The sequence below is a fragment of the Astyanax mexicanus genome, chromosome 8, assembly GCF_023375975.1.
Source record: "Astyanax mexicanus isolate ESR-SI-001 chromosome 8, AstMex3_surface, whole genome shotgun sequence".
In the NCBI taxonomy this organism is placed as follows: Eukaryota; Metazoa; Chordata; class Actinopteri; order Characiformes; family Acestrorhamphidae; genus Astyanax; species Astyanax mexicanus.
The window spans coordinates 16,775,065-16,796,755 of NC_064415.1; the positions used below are offsets into that span (position 1 = coordinate 16,775,065).

The 21,691-nt window shown below is 38.7% G+C and overlaps 1 protein-coding gene and 1 long non-coding RNA gene across 2 annotated transcripts in view; one reads left to right on the top strand and one right to left on the bottom strand.

Moving 5' to 3' along the window:
* htr2cl1 (5-hydroxytryptamine (serotonin) receptor 2C, G protein-coupled-like 1) overlaps positions 1–21,691 on the top strand; it is a 114,190-nt gene that overhangs the window by 56,620 nt on the left and 35,879 nt on the right. Inside the window, exon 2 of the mRNA XM_022678541.2 lies at positions 16,702–17,301. Within this exon, the coding sequence (XP_022534262.1) occupies positions 16,914–17,301 (388 nt within the window). The 5' untranslated portion in view covers positions 16,702–16,913. The remainder of the gene's footprint in view (positions 1–16,701; positions 17,302–21,691) is intronic.
* The window catches only part of LOC111194399 (uncharacterized), a 118,054-nt gene that overhangs the window by 56,533 nt on the left and 39,830 nt on the right, over positions 1–21,691 (bottom strand). The gene's annotated exons all lie outside the window — the stretch shown is intronic.

Consider the following 21,691-nt stretch of genomic DNA (forward strand, 5'->3'; position numbering starts at 1 on the left):
GGAACCTCTACAATTCCATTCAAAGATGTCTGGCATGTTTCGTAGGTATAGCTCAATAAATATGACCAATTTCTGCCCGTATGGATCTTCTTTTCAAAAAGCATGATTGTATAATGTTATTTTATAATGAGTGCAGAAACAGTCACTTTTATTGTTTTATTTTCTCTCAGAAAACATTTGAAAATATACTAAATTCAACATTTAATTTAATACTTCTTAATACTACTTCTGCTTGCTGTTCTACTTGAATTATCACCACAATAACAACAACAACTTTCTTGAGGTTGAACTTCCACCGCTTATTTCACCTCTGGGAAATTACCTGCAACAATTACCTGCACACTTCCAAGTACAACTGTGTACAGTATGTGTGTGAAAGAGTCTGGGTAGAAGCCTGGTGAATTGAGCGAGGCTTGGTTAGTTGGAGCAGCAGTTAGCAGCAGGATTGCACTAAGCTCTGAGTGAGTTTTGCTTGGCAGCATATTTCTAGATGACAGAAGTCCTGTTATCCATCCAAAACCAAAACAAGGCCAAGTCTACCATCACCATGCTTTTCAGATTCTGCCAAAATGACACAAAAGCCCCCCGCCCCCCCTTCCTCGGCCCATACACGCTCCCACTGCGAGACTGAAACAGAGCATACATATTTAATACACAAATCACCGTCCCTCGCTGAGGCTGCTAAAACGTGCAGGCAGGCACACATGGCCCGGGCATCTGTTTAGCCTCAGACAGAGGAATTTGTTCTCGCTATTTGTCACTATTATTTGTTTTATGTTAATTTCTCATCATTATCTGTTATTTTTATTTGCTGCTGACTCAAACACATGCTGCTTATATAATTAGGGATACTGAATAGGCTTTCCCTAGGTGGCTCTAAGTGCCGCTGAAACTGTTGAAAGTTGCTGCGGCATTCCTGGCATGCTGTCATGCTTTTCCGACACCGTTTTGTGTTTTTAATAAACTGTGAAATTAGTTTCTTAGACACTTGAAAACAAAGTGCAGTTTATTTTAGGGTGGTCTTACACTCGGAGGAACTGGTTGGTTACAGTTGCCCTTTCCCACTACTTTCACACGGCTCTGATATTTTGCTTTATTATTGCTTTCATGCTCATCAAGAAGAGGAATGGATTAGGCAAGCTTGTCGCAGATCATTTTTTTTAAAAAGCATCTTTTTCTGCGCCGAGTGGTCCAGCGGTCTAAAGAGCTGCCACTATGAGCAGGAGCTCATCGGTTCAAGCCCCAACTCATGCAGCTTTACCATCAAGCTGCCGGTGTCAGAGGGAGCAAAATTGGCCTTGTTCCCTCCGGGTGGGTAGATGGCGCTCTCTCCCCACATCACTCCTAGGGTGATGTCCGCAGCACAGGGCGTCTGTGATCTGATGTATCGGAACTGAGTCGCTGCGCCTTTCTCTGAGAACGCTGTGATGCTGCTTGGCAATGCTGCATCTGCAGCAGCTCGAAAAAAAGCGGTGGCTGACTTCACATGTATTGGAGGAAGCCTGTGTTAGTCTTCACCCTCCTGGTGTTTTGGGACGTTACTAGTGATAGGGGGAGTCCTAACGAGTGGGTTGGGTAATTGGCCGTGTAATTTAGGGAGAAAATGGGAAAATAGAAATAAAAAAAATTTAAAAAAGCATCTTTTTCACAGCAACTTCAAAAAAAGATGCCATTAAACCAAGAGTCTGATTTTCTGATAAACACAAGGCTTTTCAGCGCATCACACACAAACCTATTTCACACTGAATTCCAGTGCCATACTTGACAAGCTTGGTCTTATAAATAAATGCATTCTTGGCTTGTTTATTGTTTTGCACTTATTAATTGGAATCTGCAAGAAGTAAGAAGATAAAGGTCACAGCAGAGTCAACACACAGTATGGGGTCTGAAGTCTAACCAGAGCAACAGCGACAGCCTCCAAAAACCCGCTACCAAATTCCTCTGATCTCTGCGCTTCTGACATTCGGAGAATAATTGATAACACAAGTCAGGCAAGCAAAACAGCGTCTGCATATGAAGCAGCCAATTCTTTCTTTATCACGTTTACTTTAGAGATAAAATGATGCTAACTGGGAGTGGCAAAGGTCACATACAGCCACCACGAGCCACGTGTTACAGACATATCCAAGTCTCAAAACCTGCATTCAGTGTATTTCAGTACTGAATACAAAATAGCCTGGCCAGCTAGGTAAACTCTTTTGATGGTTTAACTGCTACGACCAAGCTAATAAACCAGTAGAGACACACAACCACACTGGATAACAACAAAAAGTGTCAGAACGATGAACTGTGTAATGTATAAGTATAGATACTAGGGGTGTGACGAGACATTAATATCACGAGACGAGAAGAGACACGACATTGGGTTCACAAGAACGAGACGAGATTTAAAAAATTACATTTTAAAGAAAACGTCAAAAATGAAAAATGTCTTGAAAACATTTAACAGACTGGTTTCTCTCACACACTGATTCTATATAAAAAAAAATAAGAAAAAAAAATACAAATAAAACTTTTCTAGGTCTTATATAGTGCAAACCACAACCAGTCATATTAAGCCTATGTTTTGTGTTCTTTTTTCCCTAAATCTCTTGTAATTTAACTATGCATAACCATAACCAGTCATATTAAGACTATGATTGAAATGACAGGTTTAAGCCTGACGAGAAATATGGTCATATTTTATCAACTTAAGCTTTTTTCTCAAGTAAACGTGTAAAAGTAGTGGTTTTAAAACTACATAAAGAATAAAATATGTAATGTAAGTGGAGAAAAAAATGCCATTTAAGACAAAAGCTTAGGCTGCGCCACTGGGCCTATAGTGCACTACCTCCCCCCATACCCAAAATTAGTCCCAATCACCTCAGTTTCTGAATAAGAGTATCTGCTAAATATACAAGTTGTTGAGATTCAACAGAAGCATTTTGTGCCACACTTTAAACCAGATGACTAGATTTACAGCTCTGGAAAATATTAAGAGACCACTTCAGTTTCTGAATAAGTTTATCTGATTTTGCTATTTATAGGTATATGTTTGAGAAAAATTAACATTTTACTTAACATTTCCCCCAAATTGCCCCCAAAATATTGTAATTTAGAGCATTTATTTGCAGAAAATGAGAAATGGATGAAATAACAAAAATATGCAGAGCTTTCAGACCTCAAATAATGCAAAGAAAACAAGTTCATATTTATAAAGTTTTAAGAGTTCAGAAATCAAATATTTGGTGGAATAACCCTGGTTTCTGATCACAGTTTTTATGCATCTTGCCATGTTCTCCTCCACCAGTCTTACACACTGCTTTTGGATAACTTTTTGCCACTCTTGGTAAAGCTTGGTTTGATGGCTTGTGATCATCCATCTTTCCCTTGATTATATTCTAGAGGTTTTTTAATTTGGTAAAAAATATATATCTTTTTAAAATGGTTTCTTATTTTATTTCGTTTTATTAAAATAAACAAGGTTAATGATAAAGAGCATATATTTTTAGATTTATCCGAAAAAAAATGAGGCAAAGTAGATATCAAGATGGTTTCTTTTAAAATGAATGTATCTTGATGTTGAGCCATCTCGTCGTTTCGGGTGTTTATCACAGATATTTTCTCTATATTAAACAGTTGTGTTTTATTATAGGTAGTTTCTCCAACCTTCTGTATATTTTACTAGAAAAAAATAAGTTTATAAAACAACATTTGCACACTCAAATCTATTTAAATCAACAATCTTTCAGTCAAGTAATAACCAGTAACAAAGTAGTACAACCATGCTAAAAGCTTATACACATCACTCGGTTAGCCTAAACCATTTAAACCCTGTAACCCTTAATACTTTGCTTTTTAAAACTACATAACTGTCACAACTAAAACCCTTAGACAGAGCCCTGGGGTACTCCATGAGATATGCTAAACCATATGGATACTATCTAATTTGCAGTAGTTTCTGCATAATAAAAAATTACTGAATAAATACACACAGGGTTCAAATGGGTAATAATAACCAACACATGTCAGGCAGCTGAACTTCTAGCCAGGCATTATGGGAATTTCAGTCCTTAATCGTATTCACTAAACATTAAAAACCACAGCATCCACAGAGACATTCAATCAACTAAAGTGTCTACCCAAAAAAATTCCATGTTCCCTCTCTCACAGTTGTGTCCAGACATGTTTTCTCATAACAAGATCATGACTGGCTCCACACCACCACCATTCCTCAAGATCCCATGATGCCTTGCCCCTGGAAATCCCTCTCTGTCAGGGGAATGGGATTTAGAAATGACCTTTTCCGGGCTGTTCAAAAATAAGAGCTTTCACCAGTCTACACCTAAATCTCCACTGATGAATCATGAGAATCTACAGAGTGGTGTAAGATCATCAGAATCAGATGTCCTCTACCAGGGCTGAGCTTTCACATTGTATTTCACCCAAACTCACACTGGTTTATAGCTTCTGTAAGCTTTAAAAAAAAAAAAAAAAAAAAAACAGCAGAGTTTGTTTTCCACCCAACGCACCATCTGTCTCCAGCGATATATTCAGCTCTAGGTGAAGCGATTTGAGTTAAACTACGCCACCCACTCCTTCCTGCCTCAAGCCTTTCTGGAGTTTTTAACATGATGCTCACCAGGGCTGTTTCTGAACATGCCTGAACAGATCCTCAACCTACATCAAATCATAGTATTCTGTATTATTAACCCAGTTTTAAAAAACTTGCATAGTGTGATGAACATAATGGGTTATTCTTTTATTACTGTTATTTTCAGTTCTTTATGGAGCAACTAACAACCTTTAATCATAATTTAATATGTTTTATTGAAATGTTTAGTACATTTTTAAAATAATAAATGTAATTGAAAAAATATTAAATATCATTGTTTGCAATAAACAACAGAACAAGCACTTTACTATGAACTAAAAGATGCTGGAATGAAAATGTAAAGTTTTGATCTAATTACAGTTGGACAATGAAACTGAAACACCTGGTTTTAGACCACAATAATTCATTGTTTGGACAGACAGTTCTGGTGGAAACAGGAGAGTTGAGGTGCACATTGAATTCTGCCGTGATTTGAGCAGCCATGGTTTTATGTTTTTGGATACAATCCGGGTTAGCATCCGAACATCCCTTTCAGACAGCTTCCTCTTACAGCATCCACAGTTAATCCTGTTGGATGTGGTTGGTCCTTCTTGGTGGTGACATGCTGACATTACCCTGGATACCGTGGCTCTTAATACATCACAAAGACTTGCTGTCTTGGTCACAGAGGCGCCAGCAAGACGTGCACCAACAATTTGTCCTCTTTTGAACTCTGGTATGTCACCCATAATGTTGTGTGCATTGCAATATTTTGAGCAAAACTGTGCTCTTACCCTGATAATTGAACCTTCACACTCTGCTCTTACTGGTGCAATGTGCAATTAATGAAGATTGACCACCAGGCTGCTCCAATTTAGTCTCACTAAGCCTCCCACACTAAAATGACAGGTGTTTCAGTTTTATTGTCCAACCCCTGTACGTTAGGGTATAGAGTTATGTGGTTTTATATCCTTAGTAGCAAATGTCTCCACCACCTTCATGTCAAAAGCACTCCTCTCCCTTTAGATACTTACATTATAGAGAAATGTGCACATCTGCCAGTTTTCAAAAAGTAAAAATCAGCCCTTCACCTCCAATCAGCAGAGAGCTTGATCTGAAACTGTCTCATTTCTCCTCCCGCATCACCAGATCCTCCTAGACAAATTTCTTCTGATTGCAAAAATAAGTCTGAAGAGATAAATTAGGGTTAAAATCAAGCCAAAAATAGCATAGTGTACAGCTACAGGTTCGCACTGAAAAGAATTTGACCAAAGCCAGAGCTGGTCCGGCGATAAGTTGCTGTACATGCTTTATCTCTGCTGGAAACGCTATTATTCTTCCCGACCAGCTGAAAGCATAATGTAGGTGTAAGACGGTCCTGAGATTGTGTTAACAGTAGTGTGATAGTGTTAACATCCAACACCTTCCTGATATTTAGAACATCCAGGGTCTCCTGAATTAAAGGCGCTATAATTGTAACTACCACACTTTGCCCTTTTTATATGCTGATATCGGAGCAGGGATTGCTCTACCCAAATTGAACCCTCCACCGTTACAGGAGGAAGCATTAAGCTCATTTTCTAATGTGCCCTCTTTGTCATTATCTCTTTATGGGCTGCTGTGGGGAAAGCTGTGGTGCTGCTATTTCAGGGCCAAGGTCATTTGTGTGCTGTTGTAAAAGCGTCCGTGGGTTTGCTGGAGGAAAAAGTTGGAGGGTTGAAGAGCAGGTCTTCATGCTTTTGTGTTTGAGTTTATACATTTCTTTCATTGGACATTGGTTTTCTTTTGCTTGTGGCTAGTTTTCCTTAAGGTTTACGAGTTGCCTGCTGTAAAAAGCTTGGTAAAAAAAATCAGCAGCAACAGGCTCTCAAAAGAAACCCAACAATTTCTTAAAAAAAAAACTGAAACCTGCAAAGCAGGAGAAGCCTATTGTAAAACCAAGGAGTTTTAAATGCAATCGCAAGGTAGGTTTATTTGTCCAGAAAAAAAAAAAAAAAACAGAAATAAAACAGAATAAAGAAACGCTCAACATTGGTGTGACAATAACTCGCAACTTGACTATGCAAGAGTCCCAGTATAAATAGTCTTGTTAATGAGGTGACAGGTATGTGGGAAGGGCGGAGTCAGCCTTGTATTACTATGGAGAGGCTGATCTTAAAGGTGCAGTGTGTGCAGGTGTGATGATCTACTATGAGCTGTTTTTATAATGTTTTTATAATGTAATTTTTTAATGTTAAGGCAGCAGTAAGAATAAGTCAGTAAGACTTCTTTCTTTTGAATTAAAAGTAGTAGTATTTCTGAGTTGGGGAAAGTACAATATTTTAATAAAGGGCATCAATTTGCTTCTGATACTTCTTCTGCAATGCCACATTTATTCATTTATTCCTCTAAAAAAAACAGGGTATCTGGTGGGTCCCGGGACTTTTTTCTGGCTATAGTCCTATCTGGACAGGGCTCCTGTGGTAATTTTCTCAATTGGGGGTCCTCTGTGATTTTATTTCCGTCCAGAACGACCATGTATGTGTTTTTCTCAGACGTCCTCAGAGAAAATTACAGGTTAAATTATTAAACACAATTAAAATGATTAAAACAGCTATTTGTCCACTGCCACACATAGTAATTACACTTTGGACGTGCGTTTCCACGAGTTCCACGTAAATACAGCGAGTGGAAATGGGGGAGCTACTGAACGTGATGTCATGTGATCGAGAAAAACAAACAAACAAAAAAAAGAGTTTTATCACGGAGTAGAAGTGTGAAATAGAGAAACTACTCCCGTCCGGTTAGGGCTCAAGACAGCTTTTGCTGGTTACCTGAAACACAAACAAGTACAGACTGTCACTTTAAAGAGAAACAGTGGGGGTTAAGTTGAGGCCTGAAAGACCAAGAAAACATTCTAAGATGTGCTTGTAGGATTACTAGAAAGTACTAGAAATCAAAGCCTCTGTTTGACTTTAATAGACCTTTAGGAAGCTTTGGGGCATTTGGTGCAATGCTCCGCTGTGCCACTCAAATATAACCCTCATTAAAGCTCATTAACCTCATTAATTGAGCAAAGGTATGTTTGCCACAGATTGTCATGAAAATAATACATTTCCAACTTGCTTGGATAATGCTATTGATAATCTACTCATGTTGCAAACAGAGGAAAAGGAAACTTTTCACTGGTAAGGGGAACATGGAACAATTAAATGGCAGCAGATTCTGGAAGGAAACCTAACACCTCCTGTAAAAGAGGCGTAGAGACCTTTGAAGGGAAGAAAGGGTGAAAAATCCCCCAAACAAGAACTAAAAGACTTTAAGCTGCTCCAAAAATGGTTTACAAGCCGCAATACTTGCCAGAGGGATTGTTACTAAACAATACAGGGTGTCCAAATGTTTTCTTTAGGCCCTTTTGCTGTCTTGTGATTTTGAAAGTGTAAAATATAGAATTTAAAAGAAATCAGTTTAAAAATGTAAGAAATACCATCTTTAACTTTTTTTAGTTGATGTCTTATATACTTAACTATTCACAGTTACAGAAACTTTGTCCAAACCCTGGTATGCTAATGTATGTTAATTCTAAAACTGATATAAATTTGCAACAAGTGCAATTTGTCAGCAGAAATTAGAGCCTCTTTAAGTCAATCGGCCGAATGTGTTTATGCAGTGAATGTGGTGAATTTTAGCTTAGAGGTGTATGTGTTGATTCTTAAAATCGTAAAAATCCCTCACTAAACCTGGAGCTTGGAGCCAAACTGATCTGCAGTCAGATGGGTTATCATTTTGTCTACTGGCTTCTCAAAACAAATTTAGTATGCATGCAAATGTGTGCAGTTTTGTTTATGTGTCTCTGAATAGTGAGAGTGTTTGTTTGTGTGTGGCTATGTGTTTGCATGTGTGCCATTATATCTGCCCCCATCTCGTCTCTTCATATGATTGCACTGCTGGCTCTGGCTGACCCAGCCCTGCTTTCACTGCGTCTCGCACTGGTTTCAATGAGTGCTCCTGCACGGCTGTGTGAGGCCAGCACCTCATTAACCTCACACTCAATATGAAGAAGCAGAGGAATGATTGCATGAAGGGAAATTCTGCTCTGAATACCTTTAGATGTGAAAGGTCTGCCATTTGGCACATCTTGTGAAACATGTGAGTTTTAAGTCCAAAATTGCTTTTGCCAGATTCATTTAAATGATGGCCATATAAAAACTAATTTCTTCACGCTAAGTAAGGAACAATATGTGGTGGCATACAGGGATTGGACAATGAAACTGAAACACCTGTCATTTTAGTGTGGGAGGTTTCATGGCTAAATTGGAGCAGCCTGGTGGTCAATCTTCATTAATTGCACATTGTACCAGTAAGAGCGTGAAGAGTGTGAAGGTTCAATTATCAGGGTAAGAGCACAGTTTTGCTCAAAATATTGCAATGCACACAACATTATGGGTGACATACCAGAGTTCAAAAGAGGACAAATTGTTGGTGCACGTCTTGCTGGCGCATCTGTGACCAAGACAGCAAGTCTTTGTGATGTATCAAGAGCCACAGTATCCAGGGTAATGTCAGCATGCCACCAAGGAGGACCAACCACATCCAAAAACTAAAAAACTGTGGACGCTGTAAGAGGAAGCTGTCTGAAAGGGATGTTCGGGTGCTAACCCGGATTGTATCCAACAAACATAAAACCACGGCTGCCCAAATCACGGCAGAATTCAATGTGCACCTCAACTCTCCTGTTTCCACCAGAATTGTCCGTCACCACAATAAATTATTGTGGTCTAAAAACAGGTGTTTCAGTTTCATTGTCCAACCGCTGTACATACATAAAAACATTTACATGTGTATAGTTTATTTTTATTTATGTATTTCTTATTGTACCTAGAATTAGCTAGCAGTATAGCTGTTATGTTATTTTAGTTGTGGCAGTTCTGCTAGTGGAGCATTATTCACCTTTTTGATATTGGAGTAAATGTTGAATAAGGGTCTTTGCTAGTGGCCTACTGTTTTATGAGAGAACTGCTGCTTGTTTGGTGAATGACATGCTCATTCCTGTTAAAAGTAAAGTATACTTAACTGTATTATGGCCTGACCTAATAAGTCCACACACAGTGATGCTACGATATGTACAATATCAATTTGAAATTGTTAGAGTGTGGTTGGTTGGTTGGTTGAGTTTAACGCCACATCAGCTCATCAGCTATTTCGTGGCAGGATAGGTATTGTTTATTCACAAGGTTCTATGATCTCGTCCTTAGATGTGGACTCTCAGTTTGGTAATAGTTAAAAAGTTCAGTACTTTGTTTGCATTGTCTTTGTTGAAAATGTCCATTAGTGTATCTGACAGGCAGATTTTTTGTTTTGTAGGTAAGTATTTTGGGCATTCGGTTAATATATGTTTTATAGTAATAGTTCGTTGGCACACATCACAATGTGGGGGTCTTTCGCCCTTCAGTAAAAAGGAGTGCGTCAGTCTGGTGTGGCCAATGCGGCATCTTGAGTAAATAACTTGATCCCATCTATTGTCTATATACGCGTTGGTAAAATGATCTATTTTGGGGTTGAGCTCGTACAGTTTGCTGTTTGTTTGAGTGTTCCATTCGTCTTGCCACTTCTCTTTGATGTATTTGTGAATTAGGGGCATTATATCTGTTGGTGGGAGTTTGCAGTTCGCTGTTTCGGCCTTTGATGTTCTTCTTGCTACCTGGTCTGCTTTTTCATTTCCAGTGAAGCCACTATGTCCTGGTATCCAGCAGAATTTTATATTAATATTTTCATTTGAAAGGTTGTGTAATTGTTAGTGTAATAAAAGTCACAGAGCATAGAAGGTTATAGCTTGTTCATTTTACTGAACAGTAAATAGTACAGATCATACTATCTTCATAGTTTTAGGAAGCAAAGCATGTCTGGTTCTCTAAAAATGCTATGTTTGCCTGCCATTTCTTGTACTAATCCTTTTCTCACTAAAGAAAAAGGCCCTAGATTGGAAACCAGTTTTGGTTAGTTAATACTATGACTTAAAACCAGCAACTGTCTAAAATGGTATTCAGACAAATGGTATTCAAATGGAATTCCATGCCAACACATTTTTTACGGTGACATTAGTAGTTTGGCAGACTTCATGCTTCCCTCTGCTGACAACTTTCTATGGAGATACGAATTTCATTTTCCAGCAGGACTTGGCACACTTCCCACACTGAGAATGGGAACCAATTGGTCTAATTTTTATTCTAATTTACTGATTTTTGGGTTTTCATTGACTGTAAGCCATAATTATCAACAATAAAAGAAGAATACGCTTAAAATAGATCACTCTGTGTTTGATACATCTATATAATGTGTGTTTCACATTTTGAACTGATTTACTGAAATAAAGTAACTTTTTGAGATGCAGTTGTATATCAAGGTATATTGATGTCTGTGGTCAACAGGGAAATGACCAGTCAGTTTAAAGCTGACAGAAAGGCTACAATACCTCACATTACCTCTCTGGACAATTGTGATAAACAGCAAAGCACCTCAGAAAGCACATCATGGCCAACCTCGAGACTACAAGAGCAGAAGAGGATGTGAGGTCCTACGTTGGTCAGTCAAGAACTTTAAACCTGAGACTGCAGTGAATTCACTACAACTAGACATTTGATGAGTGAGAAAATGTAGCCTGGTCTAATAAATGTGATTTTTTAATTTTTTTATTTGCTAAGGAAAACAGACAGAGATGTTAGAATTTGGTGCCAACAGCACAAATCCAGGAAGGAGGTGTAATGTGTGGAATGTTTTCTTGGCACACTTTGGGTCTGTTCAAACCAGCCAATGATTGCTTGAGTACCACAGCCGTCCAAGTATATGTATATCAATCAAAGCAAATCAATCAAGGCTCTAATGGCTCAAAAGAAGAGAGATTGAAAGAGACTCAAACATACAGTAAGTACTTGGAATGGACAGAATAAACCTGACAGATGGAAGAAACCCAAACCCTTAATATAGGCTGATTAATTCAGTTTAGATATCCACTACAGAAACGCAGTACCTTTTTTTTTTTGTTTTAATAAAAGGTTCTATATTTCTGATTATTTCCTGCTCCACACATGCATGCCTAAAGCTACAAATAAACTTCTCACACCCCCAGACATTCCAAATGTTCCCAGGCTTTTCTGGCTCCCCTATTTCATGCTAATTAGACCAGAGACTGGTTCCAAATGGCAGCAACTTGATTGGTGTTTGCTGAAGAAGCTAATTACCTTCCCTTGGAATTCAGGCTCGCATTTATAAATGTGGAAGTGCACTTTTGTTCCCTTTATTAATAGCAAAGAGATAAAGAGAGGGTCTAAAGGGAGTGGGGGAAGAGTAGAAAAGTGTGAAGAGAGAGAGAGAAGGACAGAGAGCAAGAGAGATTGTAAATTGTGATTCATATCACATATCAAGGAGGGGTCGTAATCAACCGTGTTAACTCTGAGTGTGTCTCTTACAATTTACATCAATAAACTGCTCTTTGTTACAAGAAAATGGGATAAACATTTGTAATAAATAAAAAAGACATATGTTTATAATCAAGATTTACGTAATCTTGCTGTAAAAGGTTCTTCAGACTCAAATCTGCACTACAAACAAGATGATGATAATTTTTTGTACAGAGGCATCATTCAAAAATCTATTTGAAACTTGCAGTTTTTTTCAAGATTCCCATATTTACCTGCTTCCAACACATTACTTTCAATAACTGACTCTCTTTATACCCAACTTAATTCACTTAATACCCAATATATGGACCCCACCCATTGGCAGAGGCCACTGTAGATGAAGATAATGAATGTTTTCACTTCGCCCGTCAGTGGTGCTTTATTATGTTGTATGACTATTCGATGTTTATATCATGGCCTCTTTAAATGGCAGCTGTATGTGGATGAGCATTGTCCTGTTGGAATAGTGCATCAGAATGAGCCTGCTTTCAGGAAAGGCAGGTAAATATTGTTTGGTAAATATACATATATACAGCTCTGGAAGAAAAGAGACTACTTAAAGCAGCAATAGGTAGGATTTCCTTGATTTTTATCTTTTTAAAGAAGTAAAATTACAGCTTGAAACTCACTGCAGTGCTGCATTGAGGTGTTATAAGAAGAATAGCATTCCTTTCGTGTCTGTGCCGGAGCTCCTCTGAGCTCAAACCAGACTAAATTTTCCGAGGCGGCCACGACCAACGCTTGCGAGAACTGCGACCTGCTTTCCGACCTTTAGTTCTAACAGTTCTACAAAGACTACTGGTTCAGTAGTGGTTTCTGGCAGAAGCTGGAAAGAGACTGAATATGTCTGTGAAAGCCAAAAAACGAGAAAGAGAAACTAATCCGCCTGAAACATTTATTACACTCTATAACTGTAGCGCGAGCCCACGAGCACAAAATCTCCATCCTACCTTGATTTTACCATATCCTCCTGAAAACCTCTGGAATATAATCAAGAGGAAGATGGATGATCACAAGCCATCAAACCAAGCTGAACTGCTTGAATTTTTGCACCAATAGCATAAAGTTATCCAAAAGCATTGTGTAAGACTGGTGGAGGAGAACATGCCAAGATGCATGAAAACTGTGATTAAACACCAGGGTTATTTCACCAAATATTGATTTCTGAACTCTTTAAACTTTGCATTATTTAAGGTCTGAAAGCTCTGCATCTTTTTTGTTATTTCAGCCATTTCTCAACTGCTCTAAATGGGAATATTGTTTTTGGAATTTGGAGGAAATGTCCGTAGTTTATAGAATAAAACAACAATGTTAATTTTTAATAAAACATATACCTATAAATAGCAAAATCAGAGAAACTGATTCAGAAACTGAAGTGGTCCCTTATTTTTTTCCAGAGCTGTATATATTAAAAAGAGAACACTACAATGAAGTTGCAATTATGCAATTACCAGGGTGTATATAAAAAACACACACACATACACAACAGGGTTTTGTTTTCTACTGTTTTGGCGAGCACTGAAAGTCCTGAAAGACAGAATAGATACAACACACACACAATCCTCCCTGATTCTCACATAGTGGAGTCTGTGACATTTGAGAATAAGCCAGGTTAGATACATTCACACTTAGATGGTTTAACCTACAATAACCTTCAACCTCCTAAAGCCGATTCCCTTTAGCTGGAAGAGCAGATTTTCTGCTCAAATTCTCAGGGACTCCCTTACACACACTGCCTCAGACAGCTATAACTGTACATCCAATCTTTTGCACACACACACACACACACTCAGACAAACACTTAGTCTCAATTTTACCCCAGGCCACTTGTGCAGCATTTAGAGAAGGTCTAGTGTTTCTTACTGGTTACCGGTTAGAGCAGAAACAGAAAGTGCTTGGTCCCCTGTGAGATGTTATCTTTCTTTATAATGGGACTTGAAACTGCCACTAGAGAGATTAATAGCCACCTTTGAACAGGCACTCTGGTGAATTTTACACGCTGTCCTGCTCGCACGGCCTGAAACTTAGGGGTTATTCTGCAGGGCAGAGAGAGAAGTTATTTTGTAGTGATTTATTTATTCCAGGGCTGCTGATGTTTTTACTTTATCTCAGCCCTCCAGTACAGTGGATTTGGCAACAGGATAAGAGGAGAACATGAACAATATTACAGCAGAAAAACAAAGATTTATTTTTCTTTTATTTTCTTCTTCTTGCAGAAAAACACTCCTAAAAGCTTTAAATCACACTCTGTGAAAGGGCCATGATTATGCAGTTGTCTATGGTGGACAGGGTTAATACATAGTTTATACAGAGTTTCCCATGTTTATATTTATATAATAAATAGCAAGCACTTTTATATTCGGTGTCTATAGGGAGGTTTTGTGGACCAGCGTTTAACAGTGAAGCTACAAGTGGCCTGTTTGACATTGCAAAATTGATTTTTTATTCCCTTGTTTCACTGGGGTTCTCTGAGCCCCTCTACACTTGTCTGTTTGTGCAACAGATTGAAATTTATTCTCTGGATGGAGCAGGAACGCCCAAAAAGAGACAAAGAAATGAAGGGAAAACAAGTGACAGGAAGTTGTAAAATGTGAGCCGCTTACATTCTTTGGGAAAAAGTGAAAAATTGGCTTGCTTAGGACCTATTTAGGGAATTTGCCTGATTGCTGTGTCTGTTATCAATGGGAATCAACAATGGAAAACCAGTGAGTTTGGAGGCTTGTATGCATGGCTCAATTTATGGAACCCATTTATCACAGTCCTTAATTATGTCTACTGGATTGTAATGCAGTTTATCAAGGCATTAACTATTGAACAAGATGAGTCATATCTTGAAGTATTGGCAAAAAACCCTGGCACAACAATAAAAGATTTTTTTTTTTGTCAGGTGGAAAATGCAGAAAAACACCCCCAAACGCTTTGAATCACACTCTGAAGGGGACAAGAGTATGCAGAGTTTATACAGAGTTTCCCATGTTTATATTTATATAATAAATAGCAAGCACTTTTATATTCGGTGTCTATAGGGAGGTTTTGTGGACCAGCGTTTAACAGTAAAGCTACAAGTGGCCTGTTTGACATTTCAAAATTGATTTTTTATTCCTCGTTTCACTGGGGTTCTCTGAGCCCCTGCAACAGATTGAGATTCATTCTTTGGATGGAGCAGGAACACCTGAAAAGAGACAAAGAAGTGAAGGGAAAACAAGCAACAGGAAGTTGTTAGATGTCAGTCGCTGACATTCTTTGGAAAAAAGTGAAAAATTGGCTTGCTTCTGACCCATTTAGGAAATTTGCCTGATTGCTGTGTCAGTCATCAATGGGAATCACCAATGGAAAACCATAAAGTGAGTTTGGCCTGTATGCATGGCTCCATTTATGGAACACATTAATCACAGTCCTTAATTATTTCTACTTGATTGTAATGCAGTTTATCAAGGCATTAACTGTTGAACAAGATGCGTCGTATCTTAAAGTATTGGCAAAAAACACTGGCACAACGAGAAAAGATTTTTTTTTCTTCTTTTTTGTCAGGTGAAAAATGCAGAAAAACCCTCCCAAAAGCTTTGAATCAAACGGAGGCAAGAGTATTTAGAGTTTATACAGAGTTTCCCATGTTTACATTAATATAACAAATAGCAAGCACTTCTATATTTGATGTCTATAGGGAGTTTTTGTGGACCAGCGTTTAACAGTGAAGCTACAAGTGGCCTGTTTGACATTGCAAAATTGATTTTCTATTCCCTCGTTTCACTGGGGTTCTCTGAGCCCCTCTACACTTGTCTGTTTTGTGCAACAGATTGAGATTCATTCTTTGGATGGAGCAGGAATGCCTGAAAATAGATAAAGAAGTGAAGGGAAAACAAGCGACAGGAAGTTGTAAGATGTCAGCCGCTGACATTCTTTGGAAAAAAAGTAAAAAATTGGCTTGCTTAGGACCCATTTAGGAAATCTGCCTGATTGCTGTGTCTGTCATCAATGGGAATCACCAATGAAAGTTTGGAGTGAACTTGGAGTTTGGAATGCACGCATAGCTCGATTTATGGAACCCATTTATCACAGTCCTTAATTATGTCTGCTGGAATGTAATGCAGTTTATCAAGGCATTAACTGTTGAACAAGATGCGTCATATCTTGAAGCATTGGCTAAAAACCCTGGCACAATGATGGCATTGTCAGGAAGCTTATTAGATCACGCTGTATGGCAGCATAATGACCAGCTGTTCATGAGGGCAATTAGCTACTTGTCCATCATTCCAATGTGGACATTACCTCTGACAGTCCTCCTGAATGACTGTCTGCTAATTAAACGCAACGCGACCCTCATCTGTTCCAGGAATTAGCGCCCCCTATAACTCATATTCCCGGGGTGAGGCTGGCCGGTGGGGCGGCAGACTGCTTTGTATCATTTTGAACCTGCCGAACTCTATTAACCTTCACTAGTCTGGTGTAAATGTGCTCATTTGTGTAATAGGTGTGATTTCATGGTTCCTCTATCTGAACTCTTTTCTGGGAACCCTTTGCGACGAACTTGAATGTACTTCTGACTCCACTCAGAGGTTCCACTCAGTTTCTGCAGAAGTCATGGCTGATTTCTATTGCAGCTGAAGGTCAGATTGTATTTTTTATTTTTTAAGGCTTTCTGATTACTCACTTACCTGGTTTTCTTTTGTTTCTTTCCTGTGTTTTATTCAGATATTTCCTCCAATACCTCCAAGACTGCAAGGACAAGAGCACCAAATGGACACAATGGATATCCTCTATTCTGTAGACTTTACCTTCACATAGCATAACCAGTGGACCATTCAAAACACAGGAGCCCTACCAGGACTTTGAAGCACCCATTCACCCATTGTTGGTAAGGGTGAGCCCGCTAGTGGCCTGCAGAAAGAACTGTAGCTACTCTAATGATGGGGGCTCCTGGAGGACCGGTTCTGGGTGGCTTTGGGTCCACCACTGCCTCGTTAGACATCGCTGGATGGATGATCTCACCTGGAAACACAACCATAAGCCTGAACCAGAGCCTGTCCTCGCTCGATCTAGCTGCCAACATCTCCGCTTCCTCAGCATCCACTCAGGCTGAAGACAAGGACAAGATAGAAAAGAATTGGCCAGCGCTGCTCATACTGGTGATTATCCTGCTGACCATAGGAGGGAACATTCTGGTCATCCTGGCCGTGTCCCTGGAAAAGAAGCTGCAGAACGCAACAAACTTCTTTCTGCGATCTCTGGCCGTGGCGGACATGTTGGTTGGCATCCTGGTTATGCCCATCTCCCTCATCAACATCCTGTACGGTGAGTACCACCGTTGCGTGACTTGCAAATCTCTGCGCATCTCTGTTACAAGTGAAAAATGAAAACTTGCCAACTGCGTGAGGGGGATCTTCATTCCTGGAGGGACAGATTCCTGCACAGTTTGGCAGTTTCGCTGTTCAAACACACCTGATTAAACACAGCTGTTAATTACAAGCTTTAATTGGTGTGCTTGAGCAGGGAAATCAAACTGCACTCTAAAAATACAGGTAGCAGCAGACAGAAGGCATACTAAGCAAGGAGGATTCTATATACGCACTTAAAACTTGCACTTTGACTTATAATTAGCGCTGTAAACTTTAACTTTATTTTTTTAATCATCATTTCACCAAGTTCGGCTTCCACTTTCTCCCATAGTTTACTAATTTCATATAGGTCAGAAGGTACATTTTGTTATATTGAAATATGGATTAAATCTCATAACCAACTCACTTATTCACCCACTTACTCAAATGCTGCTCCTATAAAGGATGTGTGCGCCACGTTTCCTCTCCTACCTGCATAATAGTTAAAGAATGTAAACAATAAAAACCTTATAAAGAGATACACCAAGAACTTTAACACGGCTTCCTTTACAAAATTAAATAGTAATAATGCACACCATATACGCAGGACTGAAGTAGCGCTGCAGCTATCGATTATTTTAGTAATCGAGTACTCTACTGAAAAATCGATTCGATCAATCGAGTAATCGGATAAAACATAAAATAAGAGATTTCACATGAAATATGAAATCTCACTTAATAATAAATGACCAATTGGTTTAATTTTAAATTCACAACATACATTTCCACATTGCAAACACAAATAGAAATAAATAAAACACAAAATAGACAAATACCACAAGTAATAAATTAATAATTAATAATGTAATAAATCAAGTTCTTGTAAGTATTAAATATGGGGCATTAATCAGTAATAAAGGCATGAACATTGGTTTTATGTTGTGCATCTGAGTAACTTTATCTCGCTAACTTGAACATGTGCTGAGTTACATAATTGTGTGATTACATAAAGACTGTATTAAGTGGAGAACTTCTCTTGTTGTTGTTGAAATAAATTAACCAAACACATTATACAGTATTACTAATAATCAGCGCTCCACAGTGCTGTCGTTGTGTTATTAAGGTACATTATTGTTAATCTCATTGATTTACTATAAGTTAAATTGACCTGCTCACCGGTCCACCGCTCTAAAAGCCGCTGCCTCCTTCACCTGCTTCCTGGGTGTGGGTGACATAACGTGCTAAACGCGCTTTTTCACATTAAAAGTCCACGCAAAAATGTGTGCTCTGCATTTTAAACTTAATTAAACGATTACTTGAGGCACAGAAAATTAATCAATATATATTTTTTTATTGAATAACTCTAAATACTCGAGTAAGCGTTTCACCCCTAGACTGAAGTAAAATAAATGATACTGGAGTAGATCTCTAGTAGATAATTAATGGGAAATAAGAAAAAAGTGAATTTTCCTTTTTGCTACAAACAGAAAAAACAAACCCATACTGCTAGAGGCTCTGCGGAGAGCTGTGTAGAACAGCACACCCAAAGAAGCAGATACAGCTCACTAGCTAACGCTAGCCAGTTGGCATTACAACCTAACAAACTGAAGTGACAGTAGGTCAGCCCTGTTTAGTCAAACGTCCCGTCCTTCCTGGAGAGAAATGAGAACAGCACTTTATCTGAGGAGCTCCTGCTGCTGCTCCTTGAAATATGAATGTTTTTTATCAGAGTAAAATAAAATAAAAAACAGCAAACAGCAATAGGGAACCATTTCGGTCACAGCCAGAAAGTTATCCATAGAGGTCTAGATAAGACTCATGTGAGATTTACATGGCCTGTAATGATGAGGTCCATTTGGGAAGCCTATCTGAGTCTCAGTAATAAGACATACTGTATACAAACCCACACAGACCCCATAGTCACCTAAAAACCCCTTCTAGCTGAGCTTCCTCCTGGTGAGCCCCACATGAGCATTCTGGCTGGGCTGCTCTCTTTTTCTGAGCTGTATAAATGTGTCAAAACTGTGCTATATTACAGCCTCCAGGAGAGCAATCAAAATGATATATGTGAGAATTCTGTGGCTCATACTCACAAGCCAGTAATCAAAAACCACTTCTAGTGATGGTAGCAAACGATCACTTTCAAGATACATCTGTCAGGTTGATGTGAAAACTCGTGGAAGACGTTGCTATGGGAATACGTGAAGATGTCTCTAAGCATGTACCACTGGAACCTGTTTAACCAGATAAAAATAAGCTACACTTTGCCCCTTATTAGCTTATGCCCTCAGCAGCTTTCCTGGTGATTCTTGCACTATTCTCTACTCTGTATGATAGAACACATGCCGTACGTTCCTCTACTGCAGTACATTCCATTTTAGCAGGCTTAGAGGTCTGCAAATTGTTCTGCGTGTTAGATAATTATACTTCTAAGCCTCTATAACTGAAGCACCTCAGTCCATATCCATGGCGGAATATCAGCCGCGCACTCTACACCCCCCTGCAGATTTTAAACATGGAATTCCCGCTGTTTCGGCACTCCCGATCCCTGCAGTGTTCATGTTAATTTGGCGTAATCCTCCTCCGCAATTTGCCATATGAATAAAAAAAAAAAAGAAAGATGCTGTCAAAATAATTTAATCAGAACTGGTTCCACTGTACAAACGGCAAAGCTTCCATGACTAATAAAATGGGTTATTTTAGACCAGATCGTACAAGCTTAGACCAGATTGGAGACGAGACTGTGAGTGTCAGCCAGTGCTGAAAGCAGTCACACCATGAGGCTATACACTCATGCCATATGGAAATGTTCAGGTTAACTATCAATAGATCTCTGTGTGAGCTTGCGTGTGGATTGTGTTTGAGCTGTGTGTGAGTAGCCTATTAAAAGATTCATATCCTCTACAATTTCTCAAATATAAGGCTGGGTATCGTTTTAAAATTTTTTGACACCTTGAATTTGGTACCAAAACCCAAACAGTACTTTTTTCCAATACCTTTCCTAAATTGCAGCCAAAATATACAAAAAGCAATAATTAATCTCACACAACAGATTTATTTAACTGGCAACATGAGTAATCTCATTCTCATACGGTCAGCATGAGAGGATACATACTTTTGAACAAACAATGAGCATGATTGTGGCACTTTATTAAGAACAAAAAACAACAGCATTATTTAAACTTCTTAAACTACGAATATTTTTTCTTAAGCACATTACTGGATGCATTTCAGTTTGTTAAGTATTTTTTTAAAGAAATATCAGCATTAGATTTTATTTAAATTAAATTTTAATTTAAATTTAATTAATTTAGTGGTGTCAATGACTTAAATTAATTACAATCATGATTAGTTTTTTTATGCTGGAATTTTCCAGCATTATTGTGAGGGAACAGTAATAAACGTGTAGTGTGATTTAGGTCTGGCAGATCATTTTGTACTGTATTGTAATATTTTAGAGTAGCGAGAGAGAGGAAGACAGTGCGAGTGAGAGAGAGAGCAAGTGGATGAGAGAGAGACGGCGCAAGTGTGGGAGAGACAGCACAAATAAGAGCGAGCAAGCAAGCGAGAGCGAGAGAGTGAGAGAGAGAGCAAGTGGATGAGAGAGAGACGGCGCAAGTGTGGGAGAGACAGCACAAATAAGAGCGAGCAAGCGAGCGAGAGCGAGAGAGAGAGAGAGAGAGAGAGAGCGCTCTCTCCTTGTGTGTGCCAGGGAGCCGGCGGAGTTGGTTTTAGGGCTCTCTGCACGCTCTCCGCATTTGGCGAATTTCATGCAAAAGTATCGAAAACTTGCAGCAAATTTCTTTAGATCTTTCAGTACTCGGTAGTACAGAGACATTTCGGTCAGTGCCTTTTTTGTATCAAATTATGATACTTAGCAATACTCAAATATTTAATTTTTTACCAACAGCTCAAACTGATTTATCTTTTCTTCTCAATAGCTGTTATCTATTCTGAAAAAAAGTCTGAAATATTCTAAAAAAAACACACTTGAAAATCCATTGGCAAGGCACGACTGATTACTTTGCCAAACCTCTGCCAAGCACTATCAAAAATCCCACTAAAAACTTTACTGTGCCAAACGGAAGCCTTTTGTTAACCATGTCCAAAGGCACATGGTTACTTAGATGCTCGGAAGCATCTAAGATGAACTATCGCACAGTAAAAATGTGTACTGTGCACAGACAAATCACATTTCAAGGCCTTTTTTAAGACATTGATTGTCTTGGCTCTGGTCCAGAGAAACAGATCTATACTAAAAAGTACTGTATTTTGTGAGTTAGCTGAGCTCCGTGGTACAGTTTTTTGAAACTGAGAATCGATTCTGAATTGTTCAATGTGAGAAATGCGTGAAAATAGTAAGAAAC